The sequence below is a fragment of the Leishmania mexicana genome, chromosome 20 (genome assembly GCF_000234665.1).
Source record: "Leishmania mexicana MHOM/GT/2001/U1103 complete genome, chromosome 20".
Lineage (NCBI taxonomy): Eukaryota > Euglenozoa > Kinetoplastea > Trypanosomatida > Trypanosomatidae > Leishmania > Leishmania mexicana.
In genome coordinates this window covers 1,468,939-1,491,293 of record NC_018324.1, presented here as the reverse complement: position 1 = coordinate 1,491,293, position 22,355 = coordinate 1,468,939, and the positions used below count along the sequence as shown (strand labels likewise).

General features: G+C 60.1%; 5 protein-coding genes across 5 annotated transcripts; all 5 read right to left on the bottom strand.

The window, feature by feature from the left end:
* Window positions 1-640: 640 nt before the first annotated feature.
* Window positions 641-3,688, bottom strand: LMXM_36_3960 (hypothetical protein, unknown function; the record flags this gene model as incomplete). Its single annotated transcript, XM_003874703.1, has 1 exon — window positions 641-3,688. The coding sequence occupies one exon, from the start codon at window positions 3,686-3,688 to the stop codon at window positions 641-643; it is 3,048 nt and encodes a 1,015-aa protein (XP_003874752.1).
* A 1,506-nt stretch (window positions 3,689-5,194) lies between these two features.
* On the bottom strand, window positions 5,195-5,947 carry LMXM_36_3950 (conserved hypothetical protein; the record flags this gene model as incomplete). The annotated part of the gene is made up of 1 exon (XM_003874702.1): window positions 5,195-5,947. One exon carries the CDS (start codon window positions 5,945-5,947, stop codon window positions 5,195-5,197), a length of 753 nt encoding a protein of 250 aa, XP_003874751.1.
* A 3,850-nt stretch (window positions 5,948-9,797) lies between these two features.
* On the bottom strand, window positions 9,798-13,079 carry LMXM_36_3940 (hypothetical protein, unknown function; the record flags this gene model as incomplete). The annotated part of the gene is made up of 1 exon (XM_003874701.1): window positions 9,798-13,079. One exon carries the CDS (start codon window positions 13,077-13,079, stop codon window positions 9,798-9,800), a length of 3,282 nt encoding a protein of 1,093 aa, XP_003874750.1.
* A 1,115-nt stretch (window positions 13,080-14,194) lies between these two features.
* On the bottom strand, window positions 14,195-18,523 carry LMXM_36_3930 (putative telomerase reverse transcriptase; the record flags this gene model as incomplete). Its single annotated transcript, XM_003874700.1, has 1 exon — window positions 14,195-18,523. One exon carries the CDS (start codon window positions 18,521-18,523, stop codon window positions 14,195-14,197), a length of 4,329 nt encoding a protein of 1,442 aa, XP_003874749.1.
* A 945-nt stretch (window positions 18,524-19,468) lies between these two features.
* LMXM_36_3920 (conserved hypothetical protein) lies at window positions 19,469-19,870 on the bottom strand (the record flags this gene model as incomplete). Its single annotated transcript, XM_003874699.1, has 1 exon — window positions 19,469-19,870. The coding sequence occupies one exon, from the start codon at window positions 19,868-19,870 to the stop codon at window positions 19,469-19,471; it is 402 nt and encodes a 133-aa protein (XP_003874748.1).
* Between the last annotated feature and the right edge of the window lie 2,485 nt (window positions 19,871-22,355).

The following is a 22,355-nucleotide window of genomic DNA, read 5'->3' as shown; positions in this document are numbered from 1 at the left end:
CGTCTTCTTGGTCTTCCATGATCATGGGGCTACACTTCAGTGTGGCATCTCGACGCTCAAGAGTCCGCCACACGGTGTGAGGAGGAAGCCAGGCAGCCCCTACCCCCTTCCCTATCCCTGCCATATATCCCTGCCAATGCCAAACCGCCTCTTGTGGTGGCCGGGTCAAGCACCTAACGGCGTCGGAGCAGCCCGCGACAGTGGGCAGGACTGTGCCGTCCATATGCTAAGGCAGAGTGTGAGCGTGACTCGAGCGTATCCCACCCGGCGGCGACTGGCGAAACGTACGTGTGTGTGTGTGCATGTGGAGTTGGAGGCAGGGGCCGCGCTCAGATGGCTGAGTCGGCACATTGCTGCAACGCGCGTGTCTACGGCTGCATCGCACCACGCAGTGGGGTCTGCGACAGGCCGGGGTGCATGAGTGGAGTTGACGTCTTGCTCTCTGGCAGAGAATGGGCACGCTGAAAGAAAAAAAAACGTTCTCGGCTACCCTCTGCAGTTGTGGACATGCAGTATTATGGCGCGGGACAATGACCGCCTGGAGAGAATCACACGGCAGCAGAATGCGGGCCGTGTCTAGCGAAAAAAAGGGCCGTCTGTGAACGCGTATCTCTTCTTCTCACTTGTGATGCCTTCATCCTCACGGTCCGTAGCGAGACTCCACATCTGGCATTGGAATACGCCGGATCGATGGGCGGTGCCGCAGAACGTAGTCCATGTCAGCGAATGGGCCGCTCTTACTCGCGTCTGCCATGTTTGGCGCTGCGGGGGCTCTAAGTGCTGCCTGTGAGGCATTTGACGAGTCGTATGCTTTCTTCTCGTCGGCATCGTCAGCTCCGTCATCCCTCTCCTCCTCATCCTCGTTGTCATCGCCTTCACCGCCGCTTTGTTCTCGACGCAGCGTGTAGGCCGGCGACAACTCAGCGCTGCCCCCGTGCAGTGGCACAATGCCGCCTGGTCCTACCGTCAGCGCCTCTTCCGCTTCCATTGCCAAGCGCATGTCGGTGGGCATGAAGCGCTTGTAGACGTGGTAGTGCAGGTCCTCCTGCGGATTCCGTTGCAGAGCCAAGAGGCGGCACGGCGTTGCTGTTGTCCCTTCTGCCGTCACGGGTGATGCCATAACGTACGAGCCGCGAGTGGAATAGGTGTGGTCGATCACAATACGGTCAGCGGAGGGAATGCCACCAGCGCACGCGACGTAGCGTGGCCCATGTGCATCCTCTTCTCCGCCTTTCTCCTCGGAGTCTGTGATACGGTGCTGTGCCTCGACGACGGCTCTGCCCGACACCGGCAGCAGAGCACGCGGCGGACAGGCTGGAAAAGACCGAGTCTGCTGCCGCTCCGCTCCATGGCCTACCTGGCCCACATCCAGTGCGGTCCTCCCGCACGAGGGTCCTAGGTCGCTGCAGTCCTCACCGGGGTCGGCGTCCACTCCGTCGTATCGGCGCTGCTCCTCCTCGCTTGCTTGCAGCGCCTGCACGCCGGCCTCGAGGGCGTCGCCGTGAAGATGTCCTGAACCGACAGCCATACGCAGCGAGTCCTCCATCGCCGTCCACATTGTCGAGCGCTCGAGCCATCGCCAGCGCAGCGTCATCCGCACGAGAGCTGCAGCGGCTGCCGAATCCATCAGCGGCACCGTCGAGGACGCAGATGCAGCTGCACTGGCTCCATGTCCTTTGGCACCTTCGCCGCCGAGTGGCTGAGTGGCCTTCGTGGTCGCTGGCACACGGCAGGGAGGGACAGGCATGCACTGGAACGCACGACTGACGGCGTGAGTGTGGGCCAGCCAGAGTCGCGATGAGTCCGTCGACCAACCAGCCGAGTCGCACCAGACGGTTTGGTGACCACCGTTGCTGCCGGTATTGCAGCGGGCCACATCGAACTCCTCCGGTGCGCCACTCGCAGCGAGGGGGGTTGCGGGCGTGTGGTGAAAGGCAAGCGGCATCGTAAAGGTTGCTGTTCGGAGCGCTGCGTGGGGTGGTGTCAGAGAGGCCAGCGGGGCGTGATGCTCGCCCGTGATGGGTGATGCCGGCCCCGCGGCGCCCGCGGCTGTGGTGGGCGCGAGAGTGCGCCGCTGTCGCATGGTTGGGGAAGCAAAAACAGTGGAAGGCGTTGGTGACTCTCTTGCAGCAGCACCCTTGTCCGCCGAGGACGCGGACCGCCTTGACGCCACGCTGGGCTTACCAGTGTTGGTGCGCGGGGTAGGAGGAGCCCGTGGAAACGGCGTCGACAACTCACCACCTTCCATCGCCGTAGCCAGTGTCGACAGAGCACTCAAGGGCTGCGTGTCTACGTCCTTCTCCTGCTCGCTTGTTCTCGGTGGAGTCGTCGCGAGAAGTGATGACTCAGCTTCGACCTCGACGTCTGGAGCGGCCAGAGAAACAGGAGGCGGTCTTGGCGGTGTCGGGGACAGGGTAACGTCAGAAGAGTTCAAGGGTGGAGGATGTGGCTGTGACCTCTTCTTGCTCGCCTCCTCGCCGTCCCTTCCCGCACCTGCAGGCCCCTCTGTGAGGCTAGGCACGGTGACGCAGGGAAGAAGTTCAGTCGCACGAGGCACTGAAGCGGTCCAGTCCGCGTGCCGCAAGGGAGAGCGACTGCGCGCCCGCTTCCGGACCCGCCTCTCGGCGGCCTTCGCCTGCTCGCTCGGCGACAAAAGAGGCGGTGCCTGCACGGTGGGCGATGATACCGACTTTCCATCCTCTTCCCCTTCACTATCACTTTCCTCTGCGGCCGGCGCGTGATCCGTCAGCGGTGCAGATCGCGTGGTGTCCGACAGAGTGAAAAGCGCGTGCGTCAGCTCCTGCAGATGCGCCGCACACTGCGGGAGGCTCATAAGAGTGCCGTTAACTCGAACCGCACCAGCGTTGGTCCCACTCGAAACGCCACATGCCTGCGCGAATGCGCCTCCAGTGCTCTCGATCGTCACGCGCACCACTGGTATCGCTCGATGTTGCAGGACAAACATTATCTGAGCCCCCTCGCCAACGCTGCACCTCTTCAGCCGCCACCCAAAACACGCCGCCATACAGGCCGCCATGGAAGGCAGGAGCGGCTGTGCGCCGAGCGTTGCACGGTCGGCCTCGCCCGCCGCAATGCCTGCCGGCACAGCAGTTTTGATCCGCGTGGACGAGTGTAAAGGTGGGCGAGAAGAGAAGGTGGCCGTTTCCTCGCCCCCCTGCGCGGTGTCGGCTGGGATCGCTGTAACAAGGGACGAAGCGGTGGTAACGCGGCTAGACGAGAATGGGACGCCGAGAGGTGACAGTGGCAGCGGCAAGGGCAGCTCAGCCGAAACCGCCGCCCCTGCTCCGAAAGTTTCGGCACTCTGTGCGACTTCGTGCTGGTTCGCCACTCTTGTGGAGTTAGCGGTAGCCGCTATGATGGAAGTTTGGTTGGATACGGCGGGAGGCAACGCGGCCGCTGTCAGTGCATCATCGTGATCACCACTCTCTGGCTCGTCCGGGGCATGGTGCGGGTGGAGAGAGTGCGCGGAGGACGTCTTTCTAGGGTAGGTTCGGGGACGTCCGCGTCCGCGATGCTTCGCTCTTGCTGCAAGTGCACTGGCAGACGGCATCGGCGCCACTTTCGGCGTGTTCTCGTGAGCGCCGTCCCCTGGCGCTGGAGTCGTCTGCGATGCCCCAGACACGTGGGACTGCTGCTCCAAGGGAACGCGGCACTGATTTCGGGGCATTGAGGTTCTTTGTGTTGCCTCGTCTCCGGCGTGCCATCATGTTCCTGACTATTTTTAGTGGAGCGTTTGGCCCTGAGGTCCGGAGCGGCGTATCGCGTGAGCTCTACCACTTGATGGCAGGGCAGTGCATAAAACGCACACGCACACACATGAGTCGAAGTGGGGAATGCGTCTGGGTGTGCGCGTTTCGGCGGCGTGTAGGAAGAAGAGAAGAGGAGGGGACGTTCAAAAATCGATGCTGCTCTCACTGTCTCAAGAATACGGAGACTGCAGCAGAGAAACGGCAGGGGGTGGGGGGGCACTTATCCCGTGACGACGAAAAGGCGGCGGGGAAGGGGGAAGAAGGCGGAGACGAGAGAGGACATCAGACGGAGGAAGACACCTTCTCGGCATGACATGCGTCACGGCACACAAGACAGTAAACTGGAATGACGTTATTCATCCTGTGTGGCGCACCACGGCAGACGTTTCACCAGCACGAGTGTCTCTGAGAACAGATGCCGGAGGCGGAGACGGCAGCAGAAGGGCTCCTTTTTTGTCGTCTGCGCGCCGCTCATTGGCACTTTTCAAAGCAGCTGGTCCCCTCTTGCACTGTCGCGATCGTTATTTTCGCTGATGGCACAGCGTCATTCGTTGCTTGTTCTGTATGTGGCGTACATGATGCAGTGGGCACTCAGGCGCTGCGAAGGACGCCACTGTGTGTGTGTGTGGGGGTGGGTGGTTGGGTGGGTGTGTGCGCGCGGGTGCCTCTCCTGCACGCTCTTCCCTGCATTAACACAGGCTTGGTGACAAGAGCACAAGAAGAAAAAGCCGTCGCAGCACACATCGGCACTGCGCTAGTTTACATGGCATGACGAAAAGAAAAGCAGCCCTAAGAAACGGAGAAGGCGTTCAAGGAGAACAGGAGACAAAAAGAGCACAGGGACCGGTGGAGGGAGGGACCGAGGGGTGTGGGCGAGATCCCCACTCCCCTCCCCCAGACTGCGCCTCTCTACCGTGCCTCGTGCCTATGCCTTCGTGCGTGCCCCTGCATCCCGCCGTGGTGCTGCACGCCGAGGACGGGGGAAAGGTCTGCACGCCACACATACACACAAACGGAAACCGAGAGCAGCATGTGAAAAAAAAGGGGATGATTCCAAAAAAGCGCATTGCGGCTGTCAAGATGCTTGTTACTTGGCAACTCGCAAGTCAGCACACCGGACAAGACGAATGCAGACACAGAGACGGAATGGAAGCACCCACAAAAGAGGGCAAATCACAGGGTCACCATGAAAGATGGTGGTGTTTCCTTCTGCCCTCCCGACCAACACGCGCACACAGGCCTGTCACTCTTGCAGGCATCCTGAAGGCTGCTGGAAGCTCCCCAGATGTGAAGAACAAATAGAAGCGCTTCGCAGAGTGCGCGGAGGTCACCGAAGGAGCGGCTATCACCACTGCCCCAACACACAGACTCGAGGAGACGGCGCAGGTGCTCGCGCTTGAACGGCACAGTCACCCTAGCTGTTCCTACACAACAGCCGTCTTGTGCTGCGCCTCTGTAATGATGTAGATTGCCTTGCCGACAGTATCCACCACACCCTCTTGAAAGCTAAGCACGTCTAGCAGGTTCAGCAGCTGATCCTTTTCCATCTTTCGCAGTTCGGTTCGGTACGCTGAAGGTAGATTCGAGTGCATCGTCTCCGACTCATGCCTTAGAAAGGTATCCTTTGCGCCAATGGACACCACCAGCCTTGTCAGCTCATCGTGGTGCTGCTGCACCTCCACCTGCACCTGCTGCACCAGCTCTCGCAGCGCCTCCATTGAGGTGTTGTAGCGCGGGGTGCGGATGGAGGCGCACGCGATGTCGATACGGTGGCTCAGTTCCCGCTTCATGCGCTCTACATCGAGGGAAGAGGCGTGCAGAGCGGCCTCCACCTTCGCCCGCACCGCGTCGTTCTCTACATCGGACCGAGCCAGCTTGCGTGCGTAGTTGGCGCGCAGCACCTCCATCTCGCTATTTTTCTTCTCCATGGCCAGTGTGACTTCATCGAGGCTATGCTTGAGGTTGTTGTTGTTTGTTTTGAGTGTCTCCAGCTCCGAGGCTTCGTCGGTATGCAGCCGCGCGCGCAGCCGCTTCACGAGGGCGTCGATCTGTCGCTCGTCCTGCAGCCCAATGCCGCTGCCGCCAAGCAGGCCTTCCTCCTTGAAGGCCTCTAGCATTTCGTTCAGCTTTCGCTGCCGGCGGTTCACCTGCTCCACCTGGCCCCGCACCATCTCCATCAGCAGCACATTGTAGATGGGGCTATAGCTTTCAAGCTCGAGCTCCTCCTCCACCTCTACACTGTGTCGCAGCGCCTGCTCCTGCTCCTTCAGAGTTTCTATGCTGGCGGCAATAACCTGTAGCTGATGCCGCTGCCGCCCACTGTTTCCGCGGAGCTTGCCGCGACCGCGGCCGCGACCTCGACCTCGACCATGCGACGTCGTGGAGCGACGTGTCTTGGACGTAGACCGTGTTCCTCGCGAGGTGACAGAAGTGCCGCGCGATGCACCACCACGCCTTGAACCACCACCGGCCGCACCGCCCGTGCCTCCTCCGCGGCCACCGCGACCACCGCGGCCGCCGCCACGGGCAAGCTTCGACAGAGGAGGCCGTGGAACAGTAACGGATTTTTTCTTTGCGCTCGCCGCGCCGCCGCTACTGGCCACCGAGCCTGAGGCGTTCCGCAGCTTAGATGCCGCGGCGCTAACAGTATCCGCGCTCGAGTCCGGCACGACAATGAGAGGTGCCGACACTCGCGTAAGAGACGCCTGTCCGGCATCGCTCGCACGTGAAGTAAAAGAGGAAGGCGCCGTTGCGGCAGCCGCCACGTGGCCGCGTATCTTTGGAAAAGCACCATCAGCTGTGGACGGTTTCTTCTTGGTCCCCGCTGCAGGTCCCTTAGCGCGTGCCTTGGTTGCCGGCATTGTGCACAGGTTTACGAAAGCACGAAGGTTAGATTCACCTCTCGGAGTCGAGAGAAGTGGGGAGGCAGGAGAAGGAAAACCAAAAGAAAGAGGCCCTCTTGGGAGCGGCAATGGGAGACGAGGACAAAGAAAGGGCGATGATACGAGCGCGAGAAAAGGCGAAGCATGGGAGAGAAGGCAGTAAGCGGCAAAGAGCATCTGCACCTGGACGGAGAGACAAACCTCTGACCTGAGCGGACGCGGGCTTGCCTGGCTGAGAGAAATTCTCATGCGAAGTCGGAAGAAGAGGTCCGGAGCTTGGACCGCGCACAGATGGCTTGGATGGTGGTTTTCTGCCCTTTCATTTCTTTTTCACTCGTGCAAGCTCGCAGAGACCCCACAGCACAGCACGAACACAGGAGACAAGGGTGGGGTCGATGCCTCTTTGCAGTGCAATAGAGAGATAGAGACAGACGACCTTGTGTGTGCCTGTATATGTGTATATCTGCGTGCTCCTGGGGGGGAGGGAAGCGGGTTCAAAACACTGTTTCTTGTCCTTTTTTGTCGTGAAGGGTAGGGAGCCACCAATTCGACCAGCCGGCTGTGACTTCTCGCATCCGACTGCCTCTTCGTTTTCTTTTCCGTTTACCATTCACCGCTTCCTCCCCCCCCCCGACCTCCCCTCAGCTGCTCTCCCTTGTGCGAGCACGAGAAAAGAGAAATGAGTGGGTGTGAGAAGATAACGCCACATGGGTACCCACTCAAAAAGAAAAAATACGGATCAAAATACCAGCGACAACATAAGCCAGCCCGCAACAACAAAAAAAGGGAAAATAAGGGGGAATACAAGCAAGGGAAGGGAGGAGGCAAAGGGGGGGGAGCGGAGCCGAACAAAAACAGTAACAAAATAAGACATCAAAGAAAACACAGCGGCATCCGCTGCCACATACACCCACACACCAGCTGACACATATGCAGTGGAACAAGATATTATAAACACAGATATACATGTAGAAACGCACACACACATACACATACGCATGCAGGCGCCGAGACCACCGCGCAGAGGGGGAGAGAGCAAGAAAAAAAATATTTGATTCCTTTTTTTTTACGTCCCCACGCCACCGCGAGCAAACAAATTCGTAGACCTGTGCAGCCGCCCTTCACCCTGCCTCTGTCGCACTCCCGCTAGCTCCTAGGCGTCTTGGACGAACCATCCTGCCGTCGAATCGGGGCCGTGCGCCTAGCGGGCTCTTCTTTTCCTTCCTCATCCCTTCCCTCGCATACATGCAGCGCGATCAGCATCCGAGAGACACTCGGGTGAGCTACACATCTTGATCCAAGCGAGCCCCAGCCAGGGCTCTGCTCGGGGAAGGGGGGAGGGGCGGAAGCGGTGGCGTCTGTCGTGCGGATAATGGGGGGAGGGCAGTCGGCCAGGCGCATGCCGGATGGACTCGAGGAGGAAGTTGACCGCCCTCCGGTCATGGCCCTCCGAGACTCTGCGCTCGACCTGTTTGTCGTGCTACTCTCTGAGCCGCTTCAACCCGCGGCATCTCCTAATATGGTTTGCTGACGCGCCACATTGGGGTATGGAGGACTCGATGGTGCAACCCGGGGTGCTCTCGGCATGCTTCCGGCATCTGCGCCTCATCAGCCCACCCGGTCGGACGTAGGGGATGTCGCATACTTCGCAAACAGGCACTGTGGGGCTCATCGGTGTAGATCTCGTTGCGCCTCTTTCGGATGCGATGTACCTTGCCAGCGGTACCCCAAAACGCCTTCGCATCCTCGGGAATGTTGCGGGGCGACGGTGCTGTCGGGGCAGCTTGTCTGGCTTGCCCGCATGTGCCGCGACCGGTGAGGCACAGCCATGAGCCTGTGACGGCAGCGGCACGCCGCCCTCCCCTGAATCCACACGCCTCTCATGGGAGTGAGTGGAACAAGCGGAAGGGTCCCGCGGATAGGCATGTGCCTGCGCACAAAGAGCTCATAGCCTGCCATTCCGAAGGCATGGCGCAGGAGGGCAGCCATAGACACTGGAGAAGGGAAGTCCTTGCAGCGCAAGTGAGGTGTGTGCGTAATCACATCGTTGCGTTCGACATCACAGCGTGAAATGAGATGTGAGCGCAGAGCAGTCCGCGAGTCTCGCGTCGCATACCAGGCGCAATGCCAGATCGGCTGCCCTCACCACAAACGGGAGGCGGGGAGTACCACGATCGGAATGGGGTGGGGGTGCGCGTACATGCAGACAATAGTTTCCTGAGAGCAAGACACCAAGAGGTAGGAGCCACAAGTTGGTCGGTAGGGCAGAGGGGGTATCAGCGGCTGTAATATGTGAAGCGCGCTCAAAGCCCCGCGCCCTTTCCCCACACTGCAGAACAAGCGGGAAGGGCGATGACAACAGGAGCACCAATACAAGCCTCGGGAGTGGGATGGGAGCCTCAAAAGGGAAGGGGAAGAGCCCACACACACGTAACACAGATGGAGCAAAGGAAAGGGTGAGGGAAACCAACGCAACAGCGACAACAGCAATGCCAAACGGTAAAACACAAGACGAAGACAGAGAGAGGAGGGGAAAAAAGCATCGGTTGGTCTACAGCCTGTACATCAGCGAGAAAATAAAAAGCAGACAATAAAAAAAAATAGCAGCGGAGTGCGAGGGAGTGAAATGAGGGAAGGACGCCGGAGAAAGCAAACAAACGAAATATGATGGACACGAGAACGCGAAGAAGAGCCACAGTAAAGCAAAAAAAAAAAGTGAATGGGGTGCGGTTTTCGAAGGGTGGTAGGGACGAGAAATAAGACCCGATACACCACACCTGGTGCGAAAAAAGAAATGAAAGAATGAAATGTCTTGGTGCGCGATACAGCGACGTGTGCTGGAAAACAGATGGGGAGGAGGAGGGGGGAGGGTTCAGGGGGTGACGTGCACGCTCACCCCTAGAGCTCGAGCACCTGCGCAGCAGGCTGACGAAACAAAGCGGCGTAATTGTTCTCCTTTTCCTGGTCTTCATCAAATCCTTCATTTGTGCATTGTTGCTGCCGTTGCAACCTTTGCCTTCCGACTGATCGCGTGCACCAGACTGCGAATCGGTGCCAAGAGGAGGCCGGAGGAGGGCCATAAATGTTGACATGGGCATCGAAGGTCTCCATGAGTGTCACTCTCCCATACCCACACCGCCCACTGTCAACGGTGGTAGCGCACCGACAGCACCTCCACAAAATCTACAAAGTCCTCAAAGGTAACGAAATGGTAGGGTGGGAAGAGAGCGCGGTAATCGATGTAGTCCTCTGGTTGCAGAAGAAGGCCAAGCTCGCCCCAGTTCAGCACGTGATGTCCGTTCGAGGAGGTGGTCATGGCCTTGTAGGCCTCGTAGCACTCCGTGATATCGCCTATGAGGCTGCTCGGGGGATGGCGGAAGAGGCGATACAGCGTGTCACGGTAACGGTCGTCGGCGATGGCGCTTGTGTTAGAGTGGCTAACGTGGCTGTGGTAGTCTCTAGACGAAGGGAGCGACAGACTGTGATGGTCACCCGACATGCTGGTGCCGCTGGCGCTGCTGTTCAGGGGGCCGCCCAAGCTGCGTGAGAGGCGCTGCAGGGCGCCGCCGCTGAAAATTTGAGTCTTCAGCACATCAAAGGTGGTTGTCAGAGACTCCGCAGAGAGGGACAGGTCCGGCGGCGTCGTCGAGTCGCAGAGCCGCTCTCCCGAAGACGTGGGAAAGAGCCCGTCGCGAATGGAGGGCGATAGCGGCGACGTCGTGATGGAGCGGCGCAGCCGCATGGATCCGTTAGTTGCACGCCTCGTCCGGCGTGGTTCCATCTGCCAACCCATGCTGTACCAGCAGTTGTTTCCGCCGCCGCACCACGGAGTGGTCAGGCCGCACAGCGCTTCCTGCACCCCGGGGTGTCGCGACCGCTCACCGTCGTAGCTTGAGTTGGCCTGCGACGTGCTAAGCGAGAGGGCGAAAGAGAGGTGCGACGGCTCGCCATTCAAGGATCGAGCATCGTAGAAGGCTGCGCTGCCGTTGTCGACCGCCTCCGCACTGTCCCACGGTGGGAAAGAGACGCGGTGCCCACTGGAGTCATCATTTGACTTCCGCTGAGGAGCGCAGCTGCGCCTCGGCGGCGACTCCAATGGCTGCTGCTGCTGCTGCAGCGACTGCTCCTCTCCGGCTGCATCAGAAGTGACGCGCAACACGCCATGATACTTGCGGCCCACCCAGGTCATCCACTTGCTTAGTTTCGACTGAAGAGTCGGGAAAAATGCACCGGCGGAGTCCACCGAGTTGGCGTCGTCTCCCGGAGACTCCGAATGCGCTCGTGCACCACGGCTGCTATCCGTAGCCGGTGGTGTGGGTACGGCATCGGAAAGATCACGGCACTCCTCGGCTGCCCGGTCCGGCCCCCGCAGTAAGTGAGGAGGCGGCACAGCGTCGATGGTGGTGATTTTCTCTTTGTCACGTGTCTCGGGTCTTTTCAGCACGGCCTCCTCCTCGGGAAGCAGCTCCACTTCTTCGAAGGCAGCAACGGTGCCACGGTGCTGCGAGCGCTGCGAGCGCACAAATGGTAGCGATGAAGGGGACTCCGGCGATAACCAAGAGAACGGCAACGGCGAAGACGATAGATCTGTCACCGCAGCGGTTGGGGCGCCACCAGACACCTGGGCGGAGCTATCTTTGTCGATGTCGAAGGTGTCACGAGGAGAGAACGAGGGGCGCCGAGGCTCCTGCTTCTGCCCCTGCAGTTCCTCTGTCAGTTGCAGTGGACTCCCCAGCTTGGGGGTGGTGGTACTTCTGCCGCAGGAATTATGCTGCAGCAGCGAACGCGGAGCCGAGACGCTAGTAGCGATGCTGACACCTTCACGCGAGCTCAGCATCTGCGTCGACGAGGAGGACTCCTGGGTAGACTTGCTAGTGGTCACCGTGGCAAAGGAGCTCGTGTACACTTCGCTAATCGTATCGGTGACCAGGGGCGTCCTTGGCTGGACACGGTTGATCGGTATTGTAAAACTCAGTCTGGCATCGTGCTCAGTGCAGGTCCCCACTCCCACACCTGACACGCCGGGGCAGGGGGCACCTCGCTCGTCACTACCGCTCGCATCGTGCTGGACCGTTACGGCGTCATCAGCAGTCGATGGAGGTTTAGCCTGAATACAGACCGCTGCAGTGGGGTCGGCGGTGACGTCGAAGACGCCCTCTCCGCCTACCCGCGTGTCCTCTCGGTCGCTGTGCAGAAAAGGGGCTGCACCTTGTCCCGCGTCGGGGAACGATTTGGGCGGGTGTACATCATCTCCGGTATGAGGGGTGGGCGGTGTGAGGGCTGCCGTGGTAAGAATCGTTGTTGCCGAGGTGCCTATGCCAGGCGTCGACGAGGAGAGGCGTTGGTACGTGAACTGCGCAGACGCAGCAGAGGCAGAGGCCTTTCGCGGCACCCCTGTCTGCGCCATGTTGAGTGTCACGGTTATGTCCAGCATGTGAGAGACACAATTCGGGTCTGGGCAGCCCCTCATACATGCACAGCCACAGGATGGAGGCGAGGAGTCGATGTCGTTGCCAAGAGCACACACGTCGGCCATCGCCGCTGCCACGCTGTCGGTGCTAGAGAGGGCATGCGGTCTCCTCGTCGCAGCCAGGTCCAAGGAGCAATCCTCCTCATCGGACATCTCCATCGCGCCGAGAAAGGCGTCAACTTCGCTGATGAATGAGTGTTGCGTGCTCGCCACATCGATCAATTGCCCGGCTCCACCATCATCGCGGACGGCACCAACAGGGCTCATGAGGTTGTCGCTCAGAAAAGGACTTCCTTGCCCAGCACCAGCGGCGTCTTCTGCGGCATCCTCGCCCGCGACACCCCTGTCAGGGGAGGTGAGTCCGTCGAGGCGCCACTGCTGGTGTGCATCGTCGACCACCATCGCTGGTGACAGCGTGACTCTGGAGTGAGTCACGCTATACGTGGGGTTCTGTCCGTTAATGGTCTTGGAGTCACCCACCGGAGTCGGCAGGGCAAGCCGGAGGGAGCCTTCGGACGCGGTTGCGCCTCCGACGCTGTGGCAGGTGGCAGCCGCGGCGAAGGGCAGCGTCGCCCGCCGCGACGTGAGATTGAATGGCGCAGAAAACGCCGTGACCCCTTCCTTGGCGCGCAAGTCAAAATTTTCATCGACTCGTCTCGGCTCCACCTCGCTGCCAAGGGCAAGGGAGGTGAACCGCGGCGCCCGCTTGGTGGGCAGGAAGTGGAAGTGAGGAAGTGAGGCAACAGAAGCAGCAGAAGCAACGACGGAGCCACTCGGCTTTGAGTTGACAGAGCCCGCCCCTGTCATGATGGTGGAGGCCTCCGCTTCCGGTGAGGAGGACAGGCGCTGAGTGGAAGGAGCATCAGAGTGACTGGCATGCCTGCTCGGTGCCGGTGCCGCGGCATTCATGTGTGTACATAGTTCGAGGAGGGTCGAGTAGCCACCAGCCTCACTCATTATCCACTCCTCCTACCTTTTTCGCCCTGCCAGAACGCGTGTATGGCGCGGACGCAGCCCTCTAAAACGGTCGGAGTTGTCTGCACAAGGTGATGACTGGTGAAAAGAGAGGAGGGTGTAGCGGTGCAGGAAAAAACCGAGGGGTTAGACAGACAAAAGGAAAACAAACGAACGGTGAGCTCAGTGCATGCATGTGTGCCGATAGGTTCGTGCATTTGTTGGCAGTGCGTGCGTCTCTGTGGGTCTCGCGTGAGTCTGCGCACGCGCGACAACGAGGGTGGCGCTATCTTGCGCTATGTACGGATGCTCACCTGTTTAGAGACGAGACTGAGCACACACAGCGTCCGCTAATGAGTGTGGGATTCCACTTGCGCTTGAGCTTTCCGTTTCCGGCGTGTGGAGGTGAGCGCCAGACAGCCGTCCGGGTTGGGAGAGACCCCTTAGAGCGAGCAAAGGCGCGGTAGCAAGCACAACGACGGGGGAGGGAAGGGAAGGGGGAGGAAGAGGTTTAGCGGCGAGAAGAGCCTAGCGGCAATGTCAGTTTGAAGAAGACGTAAAGAGGCGGTGAGAATGAGCGCGGGTCTGTGCGAAGGCAAAAATGGCGTGCGGGGCGGTACACCGCAGGACACGTGAACGAGACGCGATGGAGGAGGAGGAGGAAAGAGAGAAAAGCTGCGGCAGGCATGAGAGAAGCTGCATGAGGCCCACGCATGCGCAGTAGCGGTGGCGCTCCCACACCATGGCAGTGAAGCACAAGAGCACAGCCATGCGGTCGACGGAGACACCACGTTGACGTCTGCTGGAAAATCTCCCCAACCAACGAGGAGGATCACGAGCCCTATTGGGAAGCAAAGCAGTGATACGTAACTTCGCACTTGATGTGCACCACCACCGCTGTGTATGTGTGTGTGTGTGTGTGTGTGTGTGTGCATGTGTACGGGTATGTGCCGCAGGTCAGTGTAGGGTAGACAATCACACGCAGGGGAGGATCTAGCGGAGTAAGTATGCACCAGAGGCAGCAGATACCACGGCACCTTCAGAGATAACCCCCAACGCTCACAGGCGGGGCACATACATGGACGCACATCGTTCGTAGTAGAGCTTCTCACTTTCCCTCAAGTCTGCGAGAGTCGCGTCGCGCTTAGCGCACGCGCGTGCATCGATAAAGGGCCATCTTCCATCAGCAAGGATGCCGACGCCGCCGGGGAAGGTGAAGACGCGGTCGACCCACACGCTTCGCCAGGGCGTGGTGCTGCTCTGTGAAGGGCGCCAAGGGAGCGGCGCCACTGCGACTCAACCTCTGCGGCAGTCAGCCACCAGAAGGAGCGCAAGCAGACACGCGTGCTACGACGATTACGGCCTCTGCGGCGTCGCTCGCACCCTTTGCGTCCAACAGACGATGCCTTCTTGGAGCAAAAGGTCTTCCGCCGCCCTTTCAAAGAGGGCCCTCTCTGAGCGGTCATCGCGCGGACGGTGCGAGCCTGTAGCACCCTCAACTTGGCTTGCACCGTGCGATGAAGTGCTGTTAAAACGCAGGCCCGCACCTCGGCAGCTGACACGTCGCACGCAGACTGCCGGGCCGCTAGAAAGCGCTGATGACGACTTAGCAACCGGCACAGGCGACCCACGCACACGGCGAGCGGACGCAGCAGTAGCACGGTCACACAGCGATTACGCGCCACCGGCAAGGCCTCCTGCACCTTCTCCAGCACGACACGGCTCCACAACAGACCAACCTCGTAGAAGGTCTGCAGCTGACGGGTTTTGGAGTTCATACGGCCGCACAGCGCCGTGGGAGCCACACGCAGCTGCAACACTGCAAGAAAGCGCTGCGTCAAGTACAACGGCTCGTAATCTCCACGATGCACATAGTGGGGATCACCGACGCGGAGAGACCCCAGTAGAACCCCAATACGCCGCCACTCCACGCTGACCTCGAGCGTCGTGTCGTGTAGGAGAAGACCGCACCAGGGAACGAGGCTGCCGCACGCCTTCGACAGCGTTAACTTACTTGGGTTGCTCAGGTACCCGACCGAGGGCCAGCCGCGCTGCATCGCCCGCAGGCACCGCTCCGCGGCAGCGGGTGATGTGGTGGCAACAAGCACGTCGTCGACCCGGCGCAGCAGCAGCGACCGCTCCGCGTGCTCGCTCAGGATACTCGACAGAGCGGTGTCCACTACGTTGGAAAAGAGGCGGTCGCATAGGAGCATCGCCACCGGGGAGCCCTGCAGAATTCCGACGCGCTGTTCGAACAAGCTGCCTCCTGACACAACAACAAGGTGGTGGCGTATGTGCTCGCTTAGGAGTGCGCGGACCGCGGCACCGGAAATCAGGTTCGCGCCGCAGCGGCTGCTAGCGTCGGTTGTGCGAGAAACGGCAGCACTGGTGTGGGGCCCAGCCGGTGTGCGTCCCTCCTCCTCCCAATAAATGTGGCCACGAGGAATTCGAGTCAGAAAGCCGCACTCCGCCTCCGCGCACGGGATGGTGCGCGTCGTGAAGGTACGCCGGAGTAGGCAACCACCCTTGCAAGTTGCCTCGCTATCCACGGCGTGAATGACGGTAAAGCGAAGCACGCGGTAGGCGTCATGCTTCACCAAAGACCTCACTGCTGCGAGCACCCGCTCTTGCGGTAAGTTATCATAGCAACGCGAGGCATCGCTGCGGACGAGGGTGACGTAAGGTGCGAAACAGGCAGTCGCGCCCGGCGGTGAGGCCGATGAGACCGCTGGCGTTGTCTCCGTAGGACCTTCGCACGGTACAGCGTGCCTCCCCCGCACCTCCTCGCAAAAGCTGCGCAGCTCTGCGTACTCGTCCTGGTGGGAAAGGTTGCTCAAGCGCGGCAGACCGTCCCGCACGCGCTGCTCCTCCACCCCGCTTACCAAGCAGCGCAGTGCGTCCTGCAATGCTGCCTTGTGAGGAAGGTGTGGGGGCAGCGGGTGAGCAGAGCGATGGACGCCCGTACGGCGGTTGTGACGGCTGCGTGCCTGCACCTGCCTGAGTAGTGTCGCTGTCGCCGCCGGCAGCTGACCATCGGCGTCGCTGCACCCTAGTCTGCGCAGCAAGCGTACGATGGCGCTTGCGTGGCTGTACGGGCTCGGTGAGCCACGGGCCATTTCTTTCAACGACCGCAGGGACGCGCTGCGCACCACAGCAATGGGTCGCAGCTTGCGCCGGTCAGGGCGGAAGCGAACGCCAGCGTAAAGGCAGGATGCACCGCCGCCGCGTGTGGCAAGGGTAGCGCGCGCGCCCCGGTGCGTCAACGCACCGCCAGTACGCACAGCGCGCCATACATCTCTCGGTGCGGAAATGGCCGCAGATGCGTTGGAGGCGGCTGAGTGGGGCGAGGGGAACGCAGCCGCAACCGCGCCTCCACACGCGCTTGGTGCCGAGAACAACGCAGCACGCTCAGCACCGACACTGCGAGTTCTTTCCTCGGCAAGTGGCATCTGCGAGCGCGGAGCGCGACAAGATCGAGTACGACGCACCTCGCGGCGGACCAGTCGACGCCACACAAATGCAGGGAAAAAAAGAAGTTTGTGCGTGTTCTTGGAACTCCACGTGATTGTAAAGGACGCGCGCAGCAAGAAAGGCAGTATGTCCTGCGTGAGGAACAAGACGAACTGAAGCCAAACACGCTGCTGAACTTGCGAACGCTCGCGGCGCGCGTGACGAGCCGCGGACGAAGTCGCGTCTGAGAACGGCAGCGAAGGGGTCGTGGTGTAGAACCCATTCAGCCACGGTACCTGAGCCACAGGCACGCCGTCCAAGAAGCGGGAGACCGGAACGACGGCCTGTCGGCCGGCGATCAGCCAACCCCGCACCGCTCTCATGAGCGCGTCGAGCACACGTTCGCTACCGGCAGCATCGCGTCCCCAAAACAGCCCGTTGTTGGCCTCCTTCAACGGTGCCCAGCGTAGAGTGGACAGCAGTGTGCGCAGGTAGGAGACCACCACGTCGACAGGGGTGGAGAGGCGCTGCACATCCCACGGCTCCACGCCTTGCTGCTGACGACGGAAGGCTTCCTCCAGGTAGCCGGTATGCTTTAGGGCGGCCCCGCGAAGATCCAACCGACTGCACTGGTCGACAACGGTCGACAGGAGACGGCGCAGGTAGGATGGCAAGTCGAACTTCGGTGAGGTTGTCTGAGAAGCATCCGCGCTGCTCTGAGAGGGCTGTAGCACCAACCAACGGAAGACGTGCGCTACGTGCCACATCGATATGTCTTCTACACTCGTGCACCCGGTGCCCCTCTCGCCAGTACCCGCGCAGTAGTGCCGTGTGGATGCCCCGTAGGCTGCCCTCTTCGGCAGAGCGGCTTGAAGCACACGGTGCAAGCTATGTGGATGGCGGCGAAGCCACTGCGCCTCGAGGAAGCCCGCTGGCAGCGGAAGCGCGCCGCCGCCGTCACCGGTGCAGTCGCTATCCGAGACGCGCACACTGTAGAGTCGTGTGCGCGGAACATCGGTGCGCGTCAATGCGGCCGCCCAGGTGGCAGGCATCGCCGCACGGTTCACGGGACTGGAAAAGGAGTCGTCTCTACATGGACGATGACTCGGGGCGACCTCTCGCTGGAGCCTTCGTCCCGCCTTCGGCGGCGACGCTACCGCCTCCACACGCCTTTGCTTTTGAAGCGGCAGAGGCGCGGAGCATTCGCCTGTGTCGACGCCGCGCTTCACGCCACGTGAAGAGACACTGGCGCTTCCCCGTGGCGGCAGGCCCTTAATCTCCGATAACTGCGCCGTCGCGGAAAACGACGTCTCTAACGCTACGTGTTTCAGGGCAGGCCCGATCACCTGCACCCCGCCAGCCATGGCCTCCAGCTGAAGAACGATAGGACAGTACATCTCAATAAACCCCATAGCTGCGGGACCCAGGCAGGCGGAAAACGATGCCCACCACGGGTGGCGCAACAGAGCGTCGGTGAAGGGTCGATGAGAAGTGCTGGTGTAGAGAAGCCAAGAGGCGGAGGCACACCAGGGACCACGAGCGTTGCCATTCTTGCCCGTGGACGACGAAGACAAACAGAAGGGATTCTGTCGGTCGGAAGGGTTGCATCGTGTCACACATGTATCGTGAGCTGTCGATACCGCCGTCTGATGGGCCAGCAGCTGCCGAAGCCGGCCGAGCCCCGTGGGGGGCGCAGCGCAACCCGGATCCGGTGTCGCTGGTGTTGGGGATGCGTGTGCTGTGGTAGGCGGAGGGGAAGAAGAGGCGTGCAGCGCCACGTACACGACGACCAGGAACGATTGGTTAGGCGGCAGCACCACATCACGCAAAGCACGAAACCCTGCAGCACTCGGTGTCTCTGCCGTTGCGGCTGCCCTTGGTGATGGAGACGCAGTTTCGGCGGCAAACGTGAGATGGAGACCAAAGTACTCCTCCAGGAAAGCTTTGAGTGACAGCGGGCCGGCAAAGCCCGGAATAGATGGGAACGAGGCGGACATGGGTTGCGGTGCACCATGAACGAGGCAAGGAGGAAACCCGAGGGCTACTGGTAGAGGGGAGGAGGAGCGCGGGGTAACACGGAGAAGCACCTGGAGAGGAGCAGAAGAGCAAGAGCAGCGTGGGGTGAGGTCCTCAGAGAGAACGGCCTGCAACGGCTTCGCAGCCTGTCCTCCATGAAGTGCCGAGACAGCTTTTCTGTCCTCTATGGTACTTTCAGGTGTCTATGACGTACGATACGAAGCAGAAATCGGGGGTGGGGGCGTCTTGAGTGTACCACTTCGCTGCCTGTGCTTGGTGTAGAGGTGGCAGTGCGGGAAGGCTGATAAAGAGCGCCCGCACCCATCAATGGGGCGGGCAAAGAAATGGGCGAAAGGGTGGCAGATGAGCGGCACCCGCGCCTCTACGAACGGGAGAGGAGAAACGAAAAGGGAGCAAATGATATCTTGCAAGAGTACAAGCGTCAAGAACCGACGAGGTAGAAGCAGCTACGAGTACAGCTCTCCTCTCTCCGGTAGTGCGGCGCCGATGCTCCGCCAGTGGGCTCCAGCACCAGCCGCAATCAGTCCCATGTGTGCGCGTGAAGAAGGGAGGGGTAGGAGATCTGTTTTTTTTGCTTGTGTATGCGCCTTGTATCCCCCGCCAGTCTTTCCCTACGGTGGCATCGCCCTCAGCAGTTTTGCGGAGCTGCCGAAATGGCCGGGGTCAGAGCGGCACCGCACAAGATGATCAGCGCACCCCGACATACAACGGAGTGCGCAACCGTTCCGTCATCATCCATAGAAAGCATCTCCTCTTCTTTCATGCCACCGCGGAACCGTACACGAGCACATGCTCCTATGCTGGTGCTTCCTCCGCGAACACCTCACATGGTGCTCCTTAACACGCTGACCCCTCCGACAGGGAGGCCACCGCATCACTCGCTATTTTGCCACTCCCACTACCATTCACGGTGCAGCCGTACGATCGCTACGCGCTGCGTACGCGGCGTGGGAACGGATCAGAATGTCCATCTCTTCCACCATCACTCGCACCTTCGAGGCCGCCAGCGAAACCAGCGTCACCAGCGACAAGCCAATAACTCCTGTCAGGGTGGGCTGCCCCATGGCTGCTAGGAAGCTGCGCAGAAAAACTATCGGCGGCCTAGGCTCCAGATCGTAGCGCGAAAAAGTGACCAGCAGCAGATTGGCTGTGGTGGAGAAAACGATGGAAAGCGACATGCCCACCAGCAACGCGCCAAGCGCCAAGCGGAAGAAGCCGCCCGCAAGGATGCTCGCTGCGCCGTACAAGAGCACTGCGCCGGCGGCGAGCACGAAGATGGCGGCCGCAGCCGCGATGACAAACACCATCCCGACGCAGGCGGATGAAGTTGAAAAAGAGCCAGGGCAAAGCCGAGCAACGGCGGCCAAAAAAGGACGCCAGACACAGCCTCTTTAGCGGATGGGGAGATCAAGAGTGCTCATGCACGCGCGTGCGACTCGGTGCGTGAGCGCTCGGCCTTCAGTGCGTTGCTGCCTCCCTCCTGCAAGGAAGGGAGTGCGAACGTGCTCCCGTGAACCCCCCTTCCTCCGATAAGAAGGCCTGTGGACCTCGTCGTTTCCTCTCCGCTAGCGCTCCCTGCAGAGAAAGATATGGAAAAAAAGGAAAGAGAGCGCCACCACTGTTGGAGTGACGATACCCTCAACGCGGAAACGAGGGGGAGGTACACCGTAGTGAGCAAAAGTGAGTGCCCGCAACTAGGGGGTAGGCGAAGGGTCTGCGTCGAGTCTCCGGTCGCTGAGTACTACGCAGCTATCTGAGGCAAAATAAAGAGGTATTTGTGGCGGGTGCGAGTGTGCGCATTCGCGCCATTCGAGTTAGTGGAAGAGGGCACAAAAAAAAAAGAAGAAGCGCAGGTCGTTTTGTGTGTAGACCGCAAGGGAGAGCGAGCCAGATGGTGGATGGTGGAGGAAGGGGGAGGAGTGATACGCAGCAAAGAGATGGAGAAACACGCTTCACGGGATGCGCAGAGAAAGTGGTTGGAGAGCTTCACAACGGCGATCGAGCCGTTCCCGGCAACTTCCACGAAGCAAGGATCCATAAAGGCGATCACAGAGAGAGCAAGCGGGTGGATCCACCGTATTGACTGTCCGCACACCTTAACTCTCTTTTTTTTGGTGCGCCCGGTGCAGCCCTCCACCCCTCAACAGCAATGAAAGGCCGCAAATATCTCTTACTGATTTGTATATATATATATATATAGACAGATGGACAGATAACTCCCTATTTGCTAACCGTTGGCTCCGTCGTGCCCGTGAGCCGTTTTCTTTTTTCCTCCACTACGGCACATGCTCACTTTGCCAACTGCTTTCGCCTGGCGAAGGAAGTAAAGTTTCATTGCTTCTCTGCTTCGTTATACCCTGCCCCACTTTATGTCAAGGAAAGAGGGTGCACAGTGGTGATGTCTGAGTTTGCCTCAGTTTGCCCTTCAGTCCCCCTTCCCGCACCGCCACCACCACCACTCTCGCCTTCGTTGCTTGATGCAATGTTATGGGCTTATGTCTCGTACCAAAACAACGAAAAAGGAAGAAAAAAGAGTCCACCTCACCGAAGTGAGTGCCGTGTCACGAGGGGACACCAAAGATGAGGACAGCCGACACGTCATGTGTAACGGAGCAAACCTGGAAACAAAAGACAAAGAAAATGCATGTCATGCGCAGCATCCAGTGGGTGTGTCACACGTGTCAACGGTCAAGAGCGCCCGGCGAAGTCGATAGGAGAAAGTGGAGGAGGAAAGCGGTGCAGACGGGGAGGGGTGGGGGGTTGAGGGTCGGTCTGTGTGTGCGTGTGTGTGTATTAGTGTGCGTCGTTAAAGGGAGGATGGGCGGACAATTCGGGCATGAGACCGGCGAGAGTAGAAACTTTGTGGGGGGGTGCTGCTTTATGCGCCTTTGTGCCGGCAGATATACCACCGCGTGTAGCACTCCACTCCCTTGTAGAGAGAGACAAAGTCGCAGCACACACTGCGCGTGAACCTCCTCCTGGCATCCGCCACAGAAGCTCAACATCTCGATACGTGCACAGCAACACACATACGCACGCATACACTGCCTCATCCTTCATCGCAGCGCCACAAACTCCTGCATCCCGCGGCCTCTCCCGCAGCTGGCGGTGAACAGCGGAGAAGCGCATCGAAAAAGGGGTTCAACAGAGCAAAGATCAGGAAAGGGAAAAGGGGGGTTGAAAATAGCGAAGACCACCCTTGCAGAGAGGTGTGGAGGTATTCGTGTGTTCGCTGCAGATATGCGGCGACGTGCATCGCTGTGCAAACAACGAGCCACACGGGAAGCTGGATCGATCACCGATGAAGGGAGAGGATCGACAAGTACACGCAACTGCAGACACACGGACACACGTGAACGTATGGGCGCCTAGCCATGCTACACACACACACGGACAGACGCGCCCCTTGATGCAGAGTGCGGCCCTCGCGCTCTCTCCTCCCCTCCTCCTCCTCCTCCTTGAAGAGACACACACCGGAGAGAAAGACGAGTCCGCCGTACAAACGCGTCAGCACAGAGCAAAAAAAGGAGAAAAGAGACGTTGCGGCGATGGCGGGAGGCGAGGTGACGGAAGCCAGTTAGTTACCTCTCCGGGCCACTGCTCCTCACCACCCTCTGTTCACCTCTCGAAGCTTACTTCACAACTGGGCCGTCAGATCCCTCTCCTCTGTGACGCTTTTCGTCTTTTCTTGCGTCGCGCCGTTGGGCATCTGCAGGGGGTGAAGGGGGGTGGGGGGGGGGGGGCTACTCCCATCGATAGGACAGGCGCCAGCGACAGCATGGGGTGTAGATG